Below are 18,441 nucleotides of genomic sequence, written 5' to 3' on the forward strand. Positions count from 1 at the left end.
TTACATTAAAGAAATCTTTGGAATTAGGTGTGTTTGACTACTTTAAAAGGATAATTTAAAAATACTAGAGGTGAAGCCAGATTGGAGTGGTTTGAAAGATAAATTTATTTATGAAATTTAGTTGTGAAAGAGGAGAGTAAGATAGAACAGTAGATAAAAGAAAATGAGTTGATGGTGGATTTGTCTGTCTTCTCAGTTCAGTTCAGTTGCTCAGTCATGTCCGACACTTTGCAACAGCATGGACTGCAGCACGCCAGGCCTCCCTGTCCATTACCAACTCCTGGAGTTCACTCAAACTCATGTCCATTGAGTCGGTGATGCCATCCAACCATCTCATCCTCTGTCATCCCCTTCTCCTCCCACTTTCAATCTTTCCCAGCATCAGGGTCTTTTCAAACGAGTCATTTCTTCACATCAGGTGGCCAAAGGATTGGTGTTTCAGCTTCAACCTCAGTTCTTCCAGTGAATATTCAGGGCTGATTTCTTTTAGGATGGACTGGTTGGATCTCCTTGCAGTCCAAGGGACTCTTCTCCAATACCAGGTATTGGAGTTAGGTATTCTTCTCCAGTACCACAGTCCAAAAGCATCAATTCTTTGGTGCTCAGCTTTCTTTATAGTCCAACTCTCACATCGATACATGACCACTGGAAAAACTGTACCCTTGACTAGACGGAACTTTGTTGACAATGTCTCTGCTTTTTATTATGCTATCTAGGTTGGTCATAACTTTCCTTCCAAGCAGTGAGCATCTTTTCATTTCGTGACTGCAGTTACCATCTGCAGTGATTTTGGAGCCCCAAAAAATTAAGTCTGACACTGTTTCCACTGTTTCTCCATCTATTTGCCATGAAGTGATGGGAGCAGATGCCATGATCTTAGTTTTCTGAATGTTGAGCTTTAAGCCAACATTTCCACTCTCCTCTTTCACTTTCATTAAGAGGCTCTTTAGTTCTTCCTCACTTTTTGCCATAAGAGTGGTGTCATCTGTATATCTGAGGTTATTGATATTTCTCCTACCTGTCTTCTACCTCGCTGTTTTTTGGCTATTGATTGATTGTTTTTTATGTGGGGCTAAAAAAGTTTAAACAGCATCTTTATGAAAAGGATCCAATGGTTAGAGATAGAAGAATCTAGAGAAGCAAGATGAATAGGCACAGTCCCTGAAAAGGAAGGAGAAAGTGAGATCTCGATTATAATGAAGGACTTAATCTTGAAGAAACACTTCTTGAAAGGCTTTCTTGGGAAGTGTTGTCTAGAGAGTGGAGTAGAAAGACCTTGAGCTTACCTCCTCCCATCCTTGAGCTCCCCTTCTCCAGTGGGCACACCAATTGCAAGTATCTATGATAATGGCCTGAAGACGAGCATAAAAGATTTTCTACAACTGAAGATACGAAAAATGAACCACAGTGAGATGGGTAGGAGAGGCAGAGACATAATATAGTCAAGACCCACCTCCCTCGATAGGCAGCCCACAAACAGGAGGATAATTACATTTGCAGAATTCTCCCCGAGGAGTGAAGCATCCAAAACCTATATTGGGCTCCCCATCTGGGGTGTCCTGCACAGGGAAGATGGGCCCCTTAAAAATCTGGCTTTGAAGGTCATCCTTCAAAGGACTTGTGTGCAGGAGAACTAGAGGACTGTAGGAAACAGACTCTGCTCTTATAGGGCGTGTGTAAAATCTCAGATGCACAGAGTCAGTAATTTGAAAGGAACCCACCTGCAGATCTTGGAGAACCTCTTGGAGTAGCAGGAGACAACTAGTAGTCCCCCTGAAGATACAGATGCTGGTGACAGCTGAATGTAGGAGTTTTTTCTACCACTAGGACACTGATGCTGACAGGCATCATTGTGGAGCCCTCCCTCTACCCTACTAGTGCTGGAGGCTTACCCAGCCACTGGCAGACTGGCGCCAACCCCCAGCTTCCCTGTCTCCATAGCTAGCCACCCTTGAACCTGGCCCTGCCATCAGTAGTGTAGCATAAGCTCTGGGACCCTGCCCCAGGAAGGTCATAGCAGCTGACTGGGCCAGGGGCCAGGCCTACCTACCAGCACGCCCAGTGGTCAGCCTTGCCACAATAGAAGGGCCCAAACAGGCCATATACAGGGCATGCTTAGAGTATAGAGCACTGCTGTCCAGAGGGGTGTGCTGCTAGGTTGCATAAGATAACACTTACATAATGCCACTCCTCCCAAATTCAAGAAACATAGCCAATCTACTTAATACTTAGAAATAAACACAGAGAACTAGGCAAATAGAAACAGAGGACTATGGTCCAAACAAAGGAACAAGACAACCTCAGGAGAAGAATTAAACAAAGAAAAGATACACAATCTGCCTGGTAAAGAGTTTCAGGTAATAATCATAAAGATACTCAATGAATGTAAGAGAGAGATGGAAGAACATAGTAAGAATGTTAACAAAGAATTAGAAAATATAAAGGGGAACCAAATAGAGCTGAAGAATACAATCAGTTCAGTTCAGTTCAGTCGCTCAGTCTTGTCCGACTCTTTGGGACCCCATGAATCGCAGCACGCCAGGCCTCCCTGTCCATCACCAACTCCCGGAGTTCACTCAAACGCACGTCCATCAAGTTGGTGATGCCATCCAGCCATCTCATCCTCTGTCATCCCCTTCTTCTCCTGCCCCCAATCCCTCCCAGCATCAGAGTTTTTCCAACGAGCCAACTCTTCACATGAGGTGGCCAAAGTACTGGAGTTTCAGCTTTAGCATCATTCCTTCCAAAGAAATCCCAGGGCTGATCTCCTTCAGAATGGACTGGTTGGATCTCCTTGCAGTCCAAGGGACTCACAAGAGTCTTCTCCACACCAGTTCAAAAGCATCAATTCTTCAGCGCTCAGCATTCTTCACAGTCTAACTCTCACATCCATACATGACCACTGGAAAAACCATAGCCTTGACTAGACAGACCTTTGTTGGCAAAGTAATGTCTCTGCTTTTGAATATGCTATCTAGGTTGGTCGTAACTTTCCTTCCAAGGAGTGAGCATCTTTTAATTTCATGGCTGCAGTCACCATCTGCAGTGATTTTGGAGCCCCCAAAAATTAAGTCTGACATTGTTTCCACTGTTTCCCCATCTATTTCCCATGAAGTGATGGGACCGGATGCCATGATCTTCGTTTTCTGAATGTTGAGCTTTAAGCCAAATTTTTCACTCTCCACTTTCACTTTCATCAAGAAGCTTTTTAGTTCCTCTTCACTTTCTGCCATAAGGGTGGTATCATCTGCATATCTGAAGTTCTTGATATTTCTCCCGGCGATCTTGATTCCAGCTTGTGCTTCTTCCAGCCCAGCATTTCTCATAATGTACTCTGCATAGAAGTTAATTAAGCAGGGTGACAATATATAGCCTTGACGTACTCCTTTTCCTATTTGGAACCAGGCTGTTGTTCCATGTCCAGTTCTAACTGTTGCTTCCTGACCTGCACATAGGTTTCTCAGAGGCAGGTCAAGTGATCTGGTATTCACATCTCTTTCAGAATTTTCCACAGTTTATTGTGATCCACAGTCAAAGGCTTTGGCGTAGTCAATAAAGCAGAAATAGATGTTTTTCTGGAACTCTCTTGCTTTTCCATGATCCAGCGGATGTTGGCAATTTGATCTCTGGTTCCTCTGCCTTTTCTAAAACCAGCTTGAACATCAGGAAGTTCACAGTTCACATATTAGGAAGCCTGGCTTAGAGAATTTTGAGCATTACTTTCCTAGCGTGTGAAATGAGTGCAATTGTGTGGTAGTTTGAGCATTCTTTGGCATTGCCTTTCTTTGGGACTGGAATGAAAACTGACCTTTTGTAGTCCTGTGGCCACTGCTTAGTTTTCCAAATTTGCTGGCATATTGAGTGCAGCACTTTCACAGCATCATCTTTCAAGATTTGAAAAGCTCAACTGGAATTCCATCACCTCCACTAGCTTTGTTCATAGTTATGCTTTCTAAGGCCCACTTGACTTCACATTCCAGGATGTCTGGCTCTAGGTGAGTGCACACCATCGTGATTATCTTGATCATGAAGATCTTTTTTGTACAGTTCTTCTGTGTATTCTTGCCACCTCTTCTTAATATCTTCTGCTTCTGTTAGGTCCATACCATTTCTGTCCTTTATCGAGCCCATCTTTGCGTGAAATGTTCCCTTGGTATCTCTAGTTTTCTTGAAGAGATCTTTAGTCTTTCCCATTCTGTTGTTTTCCTCTATTTCTTTGCATTGATCACTGAGGAAGGCTTTCTTCTCTCTTCTTGCTATTCTTTGGAATTCTGCATTCAGATACTTATATCTTTTCTTTTTTCCTTTGCTTTTTGCTTCTCTTCTTTTCACAGCTATTTGTAAGGCCTCCTCAGACAGCCATTTTGCTTTTTTGCATCTCTTTTCCATGGGGATGGTCTTGATCCCTGTCTCCTATACAATGTCACAAACCTCCGACCATAGTTCATCAGGCACTCTGTCTATCAGATCTAGTCCCTTAAATCTATTTCTCACTTCCACTGTATAATCATAAGGAATTTGATTTAGGTCATACCTGAATGGTCTAGTGGTTTTCCCTTCTTTCTTCAATTTCAGTCTGAATTTGGCAATAAGGAGTTCATGATCTGAGCCACAGTCAGCTCTTTGTCTTGTTTTTGTTGACTGTGTAGAGCTTCTCCATCTTTGGCTGCAAAGAATATAATCAGTCTGATTTCGGTGTTGACCATCTGGTGATGTCCATGAGTAGATGTAGAGTCTTGTCTTGTGTTGTTGGAAGAAGGTGTTTGCTATGACCAGTGCATTCTCTTGGCAAAACTCTATTAGCCTTTGCTCTGCTTCATTCCGTATTCCAAGGCCAAATTTGCCTGTTACTCTAGGTGTTTTTTGACTTCCTACTTTTGGATTCCAGTCCCCTATAATGAAAAGCACATCTTTTTTGGGTGTTCTAAAAGGTCTTGTAGGTCTTCATAGAACCGTTCAGCTTCTTCAGCGTTACTGGTTGGGACATAGATTTGGATTACTGTGATATTGAATGGTTTGCCTTGGAAACGAACAGAGATCATTCTGTCATTTTTGAGATTGCATCCAAGCACTGCATTTTGGACTCTTTTGTTGACCATGATGGCTACTCCATTTCTTCTAAGGGATTCCTGCCCGCAGTAGTAGATGTAATGGGTCATCTGAGTTAAATTCACCCGATCCAGTCCATTTTAGCTCGCTGATTCCTAGAATGTCAACATTCACTGTTGCCATCTCCAGTTTGACCACTTCCAATTTGCCTTGATTCATGGACCTGACATTCTAGGTTCCTATGCAATATTTTTCTTTACAGCATTGGACCTTGCTTCTATCACCAGTCACATCCACAACTGGGTATTGTTTTTGCTTTGGCTCCATCCCTTCATTCTTTCTGGAGTTACTTCTCCACTGATCTCCAGTAGCATATTGGGCACCTACTGACCTGGGGAGTTCCTCTTTCAGTATCCTATCATTTTGCCTTTTCATACACTTAATGGGGTTCTCAAGGCAAGAACACTGAAGTCGTTTGCCATTCCCTTCTCCAATGGACCACATTCTGTCCGACCTCTCCACCATGACCCTCCCGTCTTGGATGGCCTCATGGGCATGGCTTAGTTTCATTGAGTTAGACAAAGCTGTGTTCCTACTGTGATTAGATTGACTAGTTTTCTGTGATTATGGTTTCAGTGTGTCTGCCCTCTGATGCCCTCTTGCAACACCTACCATCTTGCTTGGGTTTCTCTTACCTTGGACGTGGGGTATCTCTTCACGGCTGCTCCAGCAAAGCGCAGTCGCTGCTCCTTACTTTTGATGAGGGGTATCTCCTCACCGCCGCCCCTCTGACCTTGACATGGAATAGCTCCTCTAGGCCCTCCTGCGCCCGCGCAGCCACCACTCCTTGGAGGTGGGGTTTCTCCTCCCGGCCGCCGCCCCTGACCTCGGACGTAGGGTAGGTCCTCTCGGCTGTTCCTGCGCTGTCGCAGCCTGGCGCTCTCGGCCGCTGCCCCTGACCTCGGATGCGGGGTAGCTCCTCTCGGCCGCCGCCCTGCCACCCCTGACCTTGGACGTGCAGTAGCTTCTCCCGGCCGCCGCTCCTGACCTCATACGTGGGGTTGCTCCTCTCGGCCTTCCTGCACCGTCACAGCCTGGCACTCTCGGCCGCTACCCCTGACCTCGGTCGTGGGGTAACTCCTCTTGGCCGCCGCCCCTCGGGCATGGGGTCCTCCCAGCTTCTGCCCCTGACCTCGGACGTGGGGTAGCTCCTCTCGGCCGCGCTCTGTGCGCCATCGCAGCTGCCTGCGCTCTTAGGGACAACTTAGTAAACAGCAACAACAAAGTAATATTCCACTGAATATGTATATATCCTTTTTATCCATTAGTCCATCAGTGGACACTGAGGTTGCTTCCATACGCTGGCCTTTCTCTTTTTTTCTTCTGGGATCCCTAGAATGTGAATGTTAGTATACTTGATATTGTTTCAAAGGTCTCTTAAACCACCCTCATTAAAAAAAAACCTCTCTTCTCTTTTTCCTCTTCAGCTTAGTAGTTTACTGATCTAGTAGATTTGGTTATATGGAACAGATCAGTAAACTAGAAGACTGAATAGTGGAAATCACCTAAGCTGAAGAGGAAAAAGAGAAGAGAGGTTTTTTTTTAATGAGGGTGGTTTAAGAGACCTTTGAAACAATATCAAGTATACTAACATTCACATTCTAGGGATCCCAGAAGAAAAAAAGAGAAAAGGCCAACGTATGGAAGCAACCTCAGTGTCCACTGATGGACTAATGGATAAAAAGGATATATACATATTCAGTGGAATATTACTTTGTTGTTGCTGTTTAGTCACTAAGTTGTATCCAACTCTTTTGCAACCCCATGGCCTGTATCCCATCAGGCTCTTCTGTCTGTAGGATTTCCCGGGCAAGAATACTAGATTGGTGCCATTTACTTCTCCAGAGTTTCCCTGGTGGCTCAGACAGTAAAGAATCCACATGCATTATGGAAGACCTGGGTTTGATCCCTGGGTTGGGAAGATCCCTTGGAGAGGGAAATGGCTACCCACTTCAGTATTCTGGCCTGGAGAATTCCATGGACTGTATAGAATCTGTAAAGAGTTGGACACAACTGAGCAACTTTCACTTTGCTTCTCCAGGGGATCTTACCAACCCAGAGATCAAATCCACATCTACTGCATTTGCAGGTGGATTCTTTACCACTGAGCCACCAGGGAAGCCCCAGAATATTACTCGCCCATTAAAAATAATATCTTCCCATTTTTGACACCATGGATGGCTCTAGAAGCTATTACGCTAATGAAATAAGTCAGAGAAAAAGGCGAATACCACATGATCTCATTTATATGTGGACTCGAAGAAGCAAAACAAAATAAAATGAAAACGGACTCAGATACAGAGAAGAAACAAATGTTTGCCAGAAGGGAGGCTGTTGAGTGTGGACAAAATAGGTGAAGGGGATTAAGATGTACAAATATCCAGTTATATAATAAATATATATATTAGGGTTATTTTACACAGCATAAAAAGCATCTGGTCAATAACATTAATTTTATATGGGAACAGATGGTTACTACACTTATAATGGTGATTAACTTCTTAAAGTATACAAATGTCAAAAAATTCTGTAGTACATCAGAAGCTAACATAGTATTGTGCATTAATTAATATTTAAACTTAACAAAAAAAGAAAAGAAATACTAATTTCTCTTCTCCAGGGGATCTTCCCAACCCAGGGATCCAACCCAGGTCTCCCACATTGCAGGTGGATTCTTTACCAGCTGAACCACCAGGGAAGCCCATTGAGGAGAATGGATGGGTTAAATGACTAGAGAAATGTTTGAGGGTAACACTGAAGCCTCAGCAAAGATTAATTTTCAATGTGTAATTTTCCTCCAGCAGTCATTGGTACCCAGATATAAACCAGTTAAATTCCTCCAGGGTTGTCATTTTGGTATGCCAGTGTAGAAAAGGATGGCAGGGAGTGAGAATCAAATTTAGGATATATGCAAGAGATCGCTTGAAATTATGGACCACTACATCTAAAGTGGATAGGAAGAAAAGTGAAGATAGAAGAAATGCATAAGGGGAATGAGAAAGTAATGGATTGATGGACTTGAGATTCGGTGTGAATATTTAAAAATTATTGGAGTAATGAGAGAGTAAGCTCAAAGGATGAGAAGTTTGGAGTATGATATGAATTCATATATCAGACCTGATGACAGATTCCAGGGTATGATCTTAATAGTATAGAGTCCATTGAAGTGTGGTAGAATGTTTTGAGAGATAAGGTCAGTAAACTCTAATCCAGCGCAATGGGCTTTTGAGTCCTTTGGTATGATAGTGGGTCTTAAAGTAGAGAAAAAGACATATGACCATTGTCTGAATCATTAGTGAATGAGAGTGAGTCATCAGAAATTTAATAAATAGAGGTTGAACTGAACACATTGTTTCAAAATATCAGGAGCTTATTCAAAAGGGTGGAATAGTAAGCTTTCTCACTTGGTTTACTACAAATCAATCCCTCTCCGTACTGTATTTCTGCTGTCCATACCCTTTTACATACTTAATCAGGTTACTCTTAAAACTGACTCTTGTGATAGCATTCCCTTTCTGTAAAATCTCCAAAAAATTCTTTTGCCAAGAAAATAAAATTGAGAGCTCTAGCCTGACATTCAGAACCTTTCATGATCTGGCTTGCTGCTGCTAAGTTGCTTCAGTCGTGTCCGACTCTATGCGACCCCATAGATGGCAGCCCACCAGGTTCCCCCGTCCCTGGGATTCTCCAGGCAAGAACACTGGAGTGGGTTGCCATTTCCTTCTCCAACGCATGAAAGTGAAAAGTGAAAGTGAAGTTGCTCAGTCGTGTCCGACTCTTCGAGACCCCATGGACTGCAGCCTACCAGGCTCCTCTGTCCATGGGATTTTCCAGGCAAGAGTACTGGAGTCGGGTGCCATTGCCTTCTCCAATGATCTGGCTTATCCTCCCTCAAATGTCTTTCCAGCTTGTCATCTCTTCACTTAATGTTCACCACATTCAAATAACCAACTTCAATTCCTCTAAACACTCACAATTTCCTTTTTTTCTTGCATCACTTTGTTCATATTGTTTGTGCTGTCTGAAATGCTTTTCCCACCTTGCTGCGCATTCAATGCCTACTTGTCCTTCAAGGTTTCACATTAGATTACAACTCTGTCATGAAGAATTTCTTTACCCCTTCCAATGGCAGTCATCTCTCCTTCCCCTGGGCATTAATAGTGATTTTAATGACTGCCACTTATTCTTTTCTAGTGTTTTAAGTATTTGTGTATGTTATCTTCCTAGACTATAAGCTCTTTTGAGGATAAGATTTGCGTCTGATTTTCCTTGCATCTCTTCAGTGTATATACCCTATACCCTAGGGTTAGGGTATACAGTATAAATGTGTGTGGAATAAATGAATTAACTTTTAAGTATCTCATATTCATTTTTTAAAAAATTTATCCTTCAATTTGCTTTATTAGTAGGTAGTCATGTCTGTCAATAAATAAGAATTTAATTAAAAAGAGAAAGTTTGACCTTCTAACTTTGTCCCAGAAATTCTTTTAAGTGTATATATTATGTTTATATTCACAGCCCCATGCAGTCATTCGTCATACCATTAGATCTACAAACCGGAATGCCAGAGCTGAACGGACAGCTTCAGAAATCAATTGTATGTGTTTGGTATACATTTTCAATTGGTGGTTTTGGAGGGTTGAGCTGGGTGTTCTTGTGGGATTTTTTGTAATAATAAAATCTCAGGCCATCTGTGGCTATATACACATGTAAACAGGATACCTCTGAAATAAAGGTTGCTTTTCTGGTTGTAATGAAATTCCCTTGGTTTACAATTAAATAGTTTTTACTTTCTAATTATAAACGTAATACATGTTCATTGCAGAAAATTTGCAAAAAGAAGAAAGTAGAAAATTAACATTGCCAATAATCACATCACTCAGCACCAGCCCACAGATAATATTTTGTTGAATTTCCCTCAAATTTTTTCACATGTAGTTTTACATGGCTAAGTTTATACTATGCATAAAATTTTGCTTAATATAGTCAGAAGTATTTCCCATATATTAGCCTAGGCTTTGTAACTGTTATATTTAATGGTTTTATCCTCCTGTATTGAGTTGATGTATTGTAGTCCCTATTGTTGGATATTTGGGTTGGTTTCAGTTAAGTCAGATTAGCACCAAGGCGGATATTTTTTTAAATGCATATTTAAAAGGAGAAATTGATTTTTATTCAATAAATTAATCATTGACATAAAAATGTTATATTAACAATATTTGTCATTTTAGCCACATTAATTTGGAAGAACAGATTTACAAAGAATTTTTAGGATGAGTATACTGACTTAAGTGCATAATTGTTTCAAAAAAATTTTTAAGTATTTTACATTAAAATAGGCTCTAAATAAAAAATATAAACCATAATGGAGGAAGATAGTTAGAATGATTGCCGATGTGTATTTTGTTTTCTTGAAACCAAACATTTCTAGCTTTCTGTACACAGCTTTGGAAATCTAGGTCAATGGAGAGTTAGAATGTCCTTCCCATATCTGTTATTTCAGTCGTGCATTTTCATAATTAAACTCATAATTCAAGATTTTCTGTCTTTGTTAGTCCCAGATTGCTGATACTTTTTTATGCTATCTTCTTATACTATCCCCAGCAAACTCTGGGTTTCAAATACCAAACAGAAAAGCAGCTGTTTATTTTTATATTTTAAAATAAAGCTATTATAAAGCTATTTTCTGTATTTTATGCAGCTGTATAGTATTCAATTAATGTAGTGTAAATGTATCTTTCCTTGTATAGCTTTTGTTTCTGGTGTCGTTATTTAGTAACGCCTTCCTGATTTTAAGGTTGTAAAAGGATTTTCCTGTTGTTTGTTTTTTTTTGTTTAATTTTTTATAATATCAATACTTAAATCTTTGATATAAGGTATTATTTGCTAAAGATATGAAATATGAATTCAACTTCAGTTTCATTCTAAATATCTACTCATTTGCCTTGATACTATTTATTAAAAACTTAGGTTTTCACTAATAGATTTGCTATGCCATCTTTATTATATACTAAGTTGCCACCTAGATTTTAGGGCTTTTTCTGGAAATTCTATTCTCTTGCATTAATATACTTAGTCCTGTGCCAGTCACATACTTCTGATTGTTATGTCTTTATAATACCTATTAAAATATATTAGAAATAATTCTCCTCCTATTTTCCCTCACCCCCTCCACACAAACACACACACACACATGTTGTTGCAATTCCTTTTTATTATATCTGGCTGTTATATTTTCCTCACATAAAACATAAGAATCAGTCTATTGAGTTGAAAAAAAAAAAAAAGCACCTCTCAGCATTTTTACTGAGATCTCATAAGTTTGTACACTAACTTTGGGAGAATTGACATCTTTATAATATTCTGTCATCTTAATCAAAATAAGCTTCCTCGGAGAGCTCAAAGCTTAGTTATTTTATAAGTGTCCAGAGTACTGATTCCTTAGTGGAATTTGCCCTGTGTGCTGCAAGTACCAAACAGAAGATGGTAGAGTTGAAGGTCATTTTATTGGTCTATCTTTAAATTCTCCCAGGTCTTCTTTTGTGTCCATCAGGAGTGTTTCATAGTTTTGTTTTTGTTAATAGATTTTATACATACCTTGTTAGTTCTGTTCTTAGTTTTCTGTTTCAGCTTTTTAAATTAAGCTAGTAACTTACATACAGTGAAATGTTTAAGTGTACTGCCCAATGAATTTTTAAATTTGTATACACTCATGAAACTACCACCCAGATCAACATTATCAGAATCTCTGAAGGATTCCTCATGCTCCTTCACAATCAACACCTTCCCATCTCCCTGTATCCCCTTGCCTTCCCACTGCCCTGGTTAATCACTATTCTTATCTCATCACTATAGATTGGTTTTTATATGGTCTTGATCTTCACATATATAGGATCAACTAATATACACCTCTTTTGCCTGATTTCTTTTGTTCAATATTATGTCTGTGAAAGTCATTCATGTCATGTGTGCCAGTAATAGTTTATTGTTTTCACTGTAATGTAGTATTTCATTGTATAATTATAGCATAATTTATTCATTCTTCACTTGGCTGGCATTTTATTTGTTTCCAGTTTTGGGCTATTATGATTACTGTAATCATCCTTATTGTGTGTTTTTAGTGGACATAAATAATGGTTATCAGTTCAGTTCAGTCACTCAACTCTTTGTGACCCCATGGAATGCAGCACGCCAGGCTTCCCTGTCATCACCAGCTCCTGGAGATTGCTCAAACTAATGTCCATCGAGTCAGTGATGCCATCCAACCATCTCATCCTCTGTCGTCCCCTTCTCCTCCTGTCTTCAGTCTTTGCCCGCATCAGGGTCTTTTCCAACAAGTCAGTTCTTTGCATGAGGTGGCCAAAATACTGGAGTTTCAGCTTCAGCATCAGTCCTTCTAATGAATATTCAGGACTGATTTCCTTTAGGATGGACTGGTTTGATCTCCTTGCAGTCCAAAGGACTCTCAAGAGTCTTCTCCAACACCACAGTTCAAAAGCATCAATTCTTCAGTACTCAGTTTTCTGATTTGGCCTAATCTAAGACCACCAGAGTATAGTCCAGCAAAGTCAGATTTATTGACTCGTTGCAGTGAGGGAGAACACACACCAGAGGAACCATGGAACATCTCATTAAATAGGAAAAGAAGAATTAGAGAGTTTGGGGGGAAAGTGGAAATTAAGTAAAATTTAATTAAGTAAAATTAAGTGAAAACTTAGAGCAAAGTAGGGATGTGTGTGAAAAGATCTATACTGTAAAAATAGATTCAGAAGCCTGTTTCTTTGGAAACTTGAAATGTTGTATTCAGAAACTCCTTTAGTTGATGGTCTGTATCTACGTTGGAAATTAAAGCTACTGCTCTCTATCAGTGACTTAAATCTTCCAGGTGAGAGTGGAATGGTTCATTTTAATAAACATGATTTAATAAAGCAAAGTTTCTGACCGTCTTTGATTTTAGAGACTGATATTTCTCAATAGGAAAGCAGAGATAATTCAGAGAGGGGATCATCATGTGATGCTTTACCTATGCAGGATATCCTTGGGAGAAACATTGTTTCTTCTTTTGACTTTGCATTTGGATTTGTGTCTGTCTTCCCAGTCTGATGAATGGTCAGGCAGATTACTGTCTCATTCTGATCCAGATATGGGTGTATGACCTGAATTTTCTGTTTTTTAAAAAAAATTTTCATTTGAAAAGCCACTTTTTGGTTGAGTCCAGTTGATACTGAAAGCTCAGCCTCTGTGCACAGGTGCCAAATCAAATCTCAGAGACAGAATTTTGGGTGAGATAGAAAAGAATAGCTGTATTGCTTTGCCAGCCATAGTGGGACACAGAGAGCTCCTGCCCCAACTGTGTGTCTCAACCTGGGAGGAGTTTTATAGCACAGTGGTTCAAGGGTGGGTGAGGTTGCTGGTAAGATTAGGGTGTGTGCAGGGCCTCCACTCCTCTAATTTAGCCTCAAGTAATCTTCTTGATTACTTGATTACTTGTGTGTGCAGGGCCTCCACTCCTCTAATTTAGCCTCAAGTAATCTTCTTGATTACTTGATTACTCTTAATGAAAGTGAAAGTGGAGAGTGAAAAAGTTGGCTTAAAGCTCAACATTCAGAAAATGAAGATCATGACATCTGGTCCCATCACTTCATGGGAAATAGATGGGGAAACAGTGGAAACAGTGGCAGACTTTATTTGGGGGGGGGCTCCAAAATCACTGCAGATGGTGACTGCAGCCATGAAATAATAAGACGCTTACTCCTTGGAAGAAAAGTTATGACCACCCTAGACAGCATATTAAAAAGCAGAGACATTACTTTGACAACAAAGGTCTGTCTAGTCAAGGCTATGGTTTTTCCATTGGTCACGTATGGATGTGAGAGTTGGACTATAAAGAAAGCTGAGCACCGAAGAATTGATGCTTTTGAACTGTAGTGTCAGAGAAGACTTTTGAGTGTCCCTTGGACTGCAAGGAGGTCCAACCAGTCCATCCTAAAGGAGATCAGTCCTGGGTGTTCATTGCAAGAACTGATGTTGAAGCTGAAACACCAATACTTTGACCACCTGATGCAAAGAGCTGACTCATTTGAAAAGACCCTGATGCTGGGAAAGATTGAAGGCAAGAGGAGAAGGGGACAACAGAGGATGAGATGGTTGGATGGCATCACCAACTCAATGGACATGAGTTTGAGTAAACTCCAGGAGTTGGTGATGGACAGGGAGGCCTGGCAAGCTACAGTCCATGGGGTTGCAAAGAGTCAGACATGACTGAGTAACTGAACTGAACTGAACTTTATCTTCTTGATGAACTAATCTGATTCTTTTAATATACCCTTCTGTGGTATTTCTCTGCTGTGAAGAGTGCTGACCTCTTGAAAAACCTTAAAGACTTTGTTATATGTGTCCCTTGAGGTGGAACCAGGATCCTGCCCCAAGACCTGCACTATTGTTTCCTGGCTATCCCCCTCCCCCATCTTTACATCCCTTCCCTTCCCAGGTTGAATCTGCCCTTTGGAACTCCGGGAAGGTGGGGGATGCACAGAAAGGCTTCTGTGCCCAGCATCCCTATAGGGTCCTGCTTGGTTTCACAGTTACCTAGAAAACCAACTAATTAACAAAAAATTGGCACCGAAGGGGATTTGAGAGGTATCAAAAAAGAAAATAACTGCCCAACTATTGGTTTAAGTGTATGATTTTAGATGACTCACAAGTAAATTTTAGCCAGGTATTTGGACTGATACCAAGGGCTGAGGCTACACAGAGCAGTATTAAGAATAAAGACTCTACAGAGGTAACAAGTAGTCTGTCCACAATCCAGAACCTTCAACTGGCAAGGAGGAAGAAAAAACTGTAGCTAAAGAGCTATAGTATGCACATTAAAGTATGAAAATCAGAGTCTTCTGTCATCTTGTTCCATTGGACTTGAACAAATGATTCTTTTCATATTGTCATCAGCTTGATTCAACACATTTGTGTAGAAATTGCCTTCTTGTAGCCATCTACTTCTGAAGATTGTCATCTCCAGTTTGAGATTTCCTACTGAGACCATCTTCTGTTGATTTAAATTGGCCCATGTCTCTGTAATTAAGACAAATTAAAACAAGGATCATTGCTCTGTTTTACCATTCTATTAATTATTAACAATACCTGGCAAGATTCTATTTATTGAGTTTAGAGAGAAGTTCCCCAGAAGACAGTTTCTGAGTTCTAAATCATAAAAAGATTATTTCAGAGGAAACACTGCTTGGATATGTTTGAATATAAAACTGTGTACTGTACAGGTCAGCTATATTAGTCTGTGATATTGTAGAAACTGGAGTTGGGGGCAGTATTCTTCGATGTTTAAGATACTCAGTTTTGGGTTTATTGAGAGAGAGTTAATGGGCCCCTGAGAAAGTTGACCTCACTTTCATTCAAGCCAAACAAACAAACAAACAAACAAAACACATTTTAGGCTAAGGAGGTCTAAGAATTTCTAAAAGTTTATCCAAGTTAAGTTTGAAAATTCCATTTGTCCTTTTTATTTTACATGAAGACTAAGAATGATTAAGGTGATAGAGATTTTGAGGAAGATTTATTGTCTCACAAACCTCCTTAGTAATAGTTATAGACAAGTGAGTGTTTACTAGAGAAGTAATTAGAATTTTCCCAGGTAGGAAACAAAAACTAAGACAACATTTTTTTGGCCATTATTAAGGTTGAGCCTTTTTAAACAACCTTTAAGCCACTCTAATAGATATACAATAACCAAAGCAAAAGCCTTTGTTGTCAGGAAAACTAGTTTTGAAAATTTACCTGACGAATAGCATACCCATGTGTTCCTCAACATTGGTATTTGTTAAGCTGCAGGTTGCAACGCAATCCATGACATCAATTCAGATTTTTTTCTAAGGCACAAAATAGAAAACATTCAACTGCATCAGTTGGACTAATAGGTACTATACTATAAAACTTGTGGAATTTGTTTGTTGTTTTCTTAGCAATTTGACGGTGTCAACTACAAATTGAGGGTTTGAATCCCTTTGTGGTTGCCATAACTGTTGACTTTTAAAAAAAATGCACAACATGAGATTTAAGTTTTATTTGGGGTAAAATGAAGGCTGCAGCCTGGGAGACAGCGCCTCGGATAACTCTCAGAAGCTGCTCCAAAAGAGTTATGGGGGGAGGACAGTATATTTACGATTTTGGTTAAGGGGGCATACATGCAATCAAGCACATACTTAAGTAGAAAGTTTCTGCTGGTCTCATGAAGCTTCTGTTATTCACAAGAAGCAGTCATCACCATGAAGGATTTTAGTGCTTTTCTAGGTATGAGGAGATAGAAGAATTGGGCTTTTGAAAATCAGCTTTTAAAAAATACCTGTCTGATGACTTGTCCTGCCAGCCCCCTACCCCTACCCCGAGCACAGGGTGCTTCATTTCTGCTCTCCACGTTAAACTCCTTCAGGGGGTGTGCCAGGTCAGCAGCTGCAGCAGCACATGATTTAATCCTTGTAGAGATAAATGTGTGTGTTTTAGCCACTCAGTTGTGATCTGACTACAATCCCATGAACAGTATGTAGCCTACCAGGTTCCTCTGTCCATGAAATTCTCTAGGCAAGAATACTGTAGTTGGCTGCCATTTCCTTCTCCAGGGGATCTTCCCGACCCAGGGATGGCAAGTGCCAATTTGTAGTCAAAAACTGTGATGTGCCTAGATGCATTTTTGTTTTTATTTATTTGGTGTTAACTGAGTTTCTTAGATCTATAAGTTGGTATATTTTATTAGCTGTATAAAATTTGGGACCATTATTTCTTCAGTTTTTCTGCCCTAGATTCTCTCTTCTCCTTCTGGGACTCCAATTACATGTTAGACCACTTGATGTTGCTTCATAGGTCACTGAAGCTCTGTTCTCCCTACCCCCTGTTTTTGTTCTCTGTACTTCAGTGTAGTTTCTGTTGCCCAGATTTTAAGTTCGTTGATCTTTTTTCCTGTTGTATTCTGTCTGTTATTTAAGCCTATCAGTGAATTTTATTTCGTATATTGTATTTTCTGGATCTAGACTTTCATTGATGTAGATAGATTGATAGAAAAGTAGATAAATGGATAGATGGATAGATGGATGATACATGCATGCATACATGTATATACACACACATACATAGTTTTTATCTCTCTACTGACAATTTCCATCTGTTTACTTATTGTGTCCATCTTTGCTAATTTCAACAGCTGTGTCACCTCTGAGTCTGTATCTGTTTTTTAAACTGGTTATGATTTTTATTTTTTTTCTACTTACTCTGTAGTCATTTTTTATTGTATCTTGGATGTTGTGATACAACATTAAATGTCTGGCTTTTGACCTCTTTATTTTAAAGAGTGTCTGAAGCATAAATTAGTCCTTTCAAGGCCTGTCTTAGATTTTACTACAATATTCAGCAGTTTCTCCTCTGGGTGGAAATTCATTTCTTTCCTTTTACTGTGTGATCACTAAAATTTGCATTTAGCTCACAGCACTGTGTTAGCTGTTTTCTGACATACCTTGCAGAGTATTGCTTTGCTTGTGGGCAACTTAGTATGCAACCAAAGATTTCTCTAAGGAGACTTCTTGGTATAGTTTTAGAGTTCCTTCTTTGTTCAGTTTTCTCATTTCTGGTATTCTGCCCTTCAAATTCCCACTGTCTGAGAAGCCCCAAACTATTCCTTTTTCCTGTGCCCAGTGAAACTGTCTTTGGGTTCTGTTTTCTTAGAAAGTGAAATCGTTAGTTGCTCAGTCATGTCCGACTCTCTGGAACCCTACGGACTGTAGCTCACCAGGCTCCTCGGTCCATGGAATTCTCTAGGCAAGAATACTGGAGTGGATAGCCATTCCCTTCTCCAGGGGATCTTCCTGACCTAGGGATCGAACCCTGGTCTCCTGAATTGCAGCAGGATTCTTTACTGTCTGAGCCACCAGGGAACCCCTCAATATAGGTATAATAAGTAAAACAAGAATTAGATTTACCCTTCTGCTATAAACTACTAATTACTAACATGTAATACAAATATGTGTGTGCAAAGTATATGAAGCAATTATTTTGAAGCAATGGATTACCAGACATCACAGGTTTATAATCTTTCTAGATGGTAGTAAGATCCTTACTCACCCTGGCTTTATAGGGGTAAAGAATCTGCCTGCAATGTGGGAGACCTAGGTTCAGTCCCTGGATTGGGAATATCCCTTGGAGAATGGAATGGCTACCCATTCCAGTATTCTTGCCTGGAGAATCCAATGGACTGAGGAACCTGGCAGGCTGTGATAGCTCATGGGGTTGCAAAGAGTCAGACATGAACGACTAACACTTATGCCTATAGTAAGT

The 18,441-nt window shown here is 40.1% G+C and overlaps 1 protein-coding gene across 5 annotated transcripts in view; it reads left to right on the forward strand.

The window, feature by feature from the left end:
- The window catches only part of MAP4K5 (mitogen-activated protein kinase kinase kinase kinase 5), a 126,187-nt gene that overhangs the window by 70,961 nt on the left and 36,785 nt on the right, over positions 1-18,441 (forward strand). For all 5 annotated transcript variants that reach the window (XM_086321584.1, XM_086321585.1, XM_086321586.1 and 2 more), the window contains one exon: positions 9,628-9,706. In XM_086321584.1, coding sequence (XP_086177710.1) covers positions 9,628-9,706 — 79 coding nt within the window. The remainder of the gene's footprint in view (positions 1-9,627; positions 9,707-18,441) is intronic.

This window comes from Bos grunniens, chromosome 10 (genome assembly GCF_055505025.1).
Source record: "Bos grunniens cultivar Pamir isolate PY7600 chromosome 10, Bosgru_T2T1.0, whole genome shotgun sequence".
In the NCBI taxonomy this organism is placed as follows: domain Eukaryota; kingdom Metazoa; phylum Chordata; class Mammalia; order Artiodactyla; family Bovidae; genus Bos; species Bos grunniens.